General features: G+C 41.7%; 1 protein-coding gene across 1 annotated transcript; it reads right to left on the bottom strand.

Annotated features, from left to right (window-relative positions):
• Positions 1–537: 537 nt before the first annotated feature.
• On the bottom strand, positions 538–1470 carry LOC102836716 (olfactory receptor 1L8-like). Its single transcript, XM_006865718.1, has one exon. It carries the CDS (start codon positions 1468–1470, stop codon positions 538–540), a length of 933 nt encoding a protein of 310 aa, XP_006865780.1.
• Positions 1471–1780: the final 310 nt, after the last annotated feature.

Here is a 1780-nt window from a genome sequence, read left to right as displayed (position 1 = left end):
GGAGGAGACATGGTCCAATTTGAGCTGATGGGAAACAGACTCTACTTTTTGTCAAGGACATCTCTAGGGTTCTGGGATAGGCAGACTAATCGTTTCTCTCATTTTCTTTCTCCTCCCCTCCCCTTCTTATTTATTCCCTCCATTCTATCCCTCCTTCAAATGTTTGAAAAGATATTCAAAAAACTACAAATTGAGTAACTGTTTCCAGCACTATACTGAAACGTGAAGATTTTGGGGAGAATTAGCCTTAATAAACAGAGAGAAATTTGTTCAAGAAATGTTTGTGGAACAGGGAGCTGTTTATAGCAGTATTTGAAAGAAAAGAATGAGGAGAAGAAGTAAGAAAGATTATTGAAGTTGAAGAAGATGCAGTGTCAATTTCTGGGCCATGGCAAATGGTTATAGGTATCCATGACAGTTTTATTTCGTGTGAATTAAACACAACATCCCAAAAAGTTGGCTTGTACTCCAAGATCCAGCAACAATTAGGTCCAAGTGAAGCAGATCCCATTCTTGGGTTTGTCAGGAGAGAGCTGGTTATGTTTTCCTCCTGCCCATCAGCTTCTTCAGGCCCTGAATTAAGTCTTTGTTTCTCAGGCTGTAGATAAAAGGATTTAGCAAGGAGGACAAAACTGTGTAGATAACTGTTGCTACTCGGTCCTTGACAGTGTAGCTGGACAGAGGCTGTAAATAGACATAGAAGATGCTTCCATAAAAGAGGGTTACCACAGCGATGTGAGAACCACAGGTGGAAAATGCTTTGTGTTTTCCTGCAGCTGAGGGAATCTTGGTAACTGTGATGAGGATTCGTATATACGAGAATGAAATTCTTAAAAAGGGGCTCACTAAAATAATCGGTCCTTCTGTCTTTATCACCAATTCATTTATATATGTGGAGGTGCAGGACAATTTCAGCAAGGGACTGATATCACAGAGAAAGTGGTGGATAACATTGGAGCCACAGAAGGTGAGGCGTTTTAGCAGGAGAATGTGCAGGAGGGAATGGGGGTGAGCAATGCAACAGGAGAGGGCCAGCAACAGGACACAGTGGTGGTGGCTCATGATTGTGACATACTGGAAGGGATCACAGATGGCCACATAGCGGTCAATGGCCATGGCTGCCAAGATGCAACTGTCAGTGTTGCCCAAAGCGTAGAGAAAATACATCTGTGTCACACACCCAGCATAGGAGATGGTCTTTTTTTCAGACAAGGTGTTTACCAGCATTTTTGGCACAATAGCTGTTGTGAAGGAAACATCAGTGAAAGACAGGAAACTCAAGAAAAAATACATGGGGGTATGAAGCTGGGGGTCATAATAGATGGCTAGAATGATGAGCAGGTTCCCTATTAGAGTGATGAGGTACATGATGAGGAAGATGACAAAGAGTGGCTTCTGGTCCTCAGGCCTTGATGAGAGTCCCAGGAGGATAAACTCAGAGACACTGTTGGTTTGGTTTATTTTTTCCATGGTCATGGAGCCAGCTAGAATAGAGAAGATTCTACTGTTTGATATAAATCTCTTTTATAACTTTAATCACAAAGAAGTTTATAAATCCATGCTGCTTCTTACCTCTACTTTCATTGTTAGGGTCATAATTAGCCGTTATCTGAGGAACTTTCCAGCCTCATGACCTTTGACACTGCCGTTCCTACTGTAACACTTCACAGGTTTCTTGTGTTGACAACAGGGACTTGGGCAGGAGAATTTGCCTTCAGGAAGAGTTGAAATGTACTGATTCAGTTTAATACTAAACACTGATGGTTACAAAATACTAAAC

Source organism: Chrysochloris asiatica, unplaced genomic scaffold (assembly GCF_000296735.1).
Source record: "Chrysochloris asiatica unplaced genomic scaffold, ChrAsi1.0 scaffold00081, whole genome shotgun sequence".
NCBI lineage: Eukaryota > Metazoa > Chordata > Mammalia > Afrosoricida > Chrysochloridae > Chrysochloris > Chrysochloris asiatica.
This window is presented reverse-complemented; position numbering and strand designations above follow the sequence as displayed.

Bases quoted from the DNA above. Each gene is read 5' to 3' on its own strand.
- LOC102836716 (XM_006865718.1), bottom strand. From the start codon at position 1,470: ATGGAAAAAATAAACCAAACCAACAGTGTCTCTGAGTTTATCCTCCTG.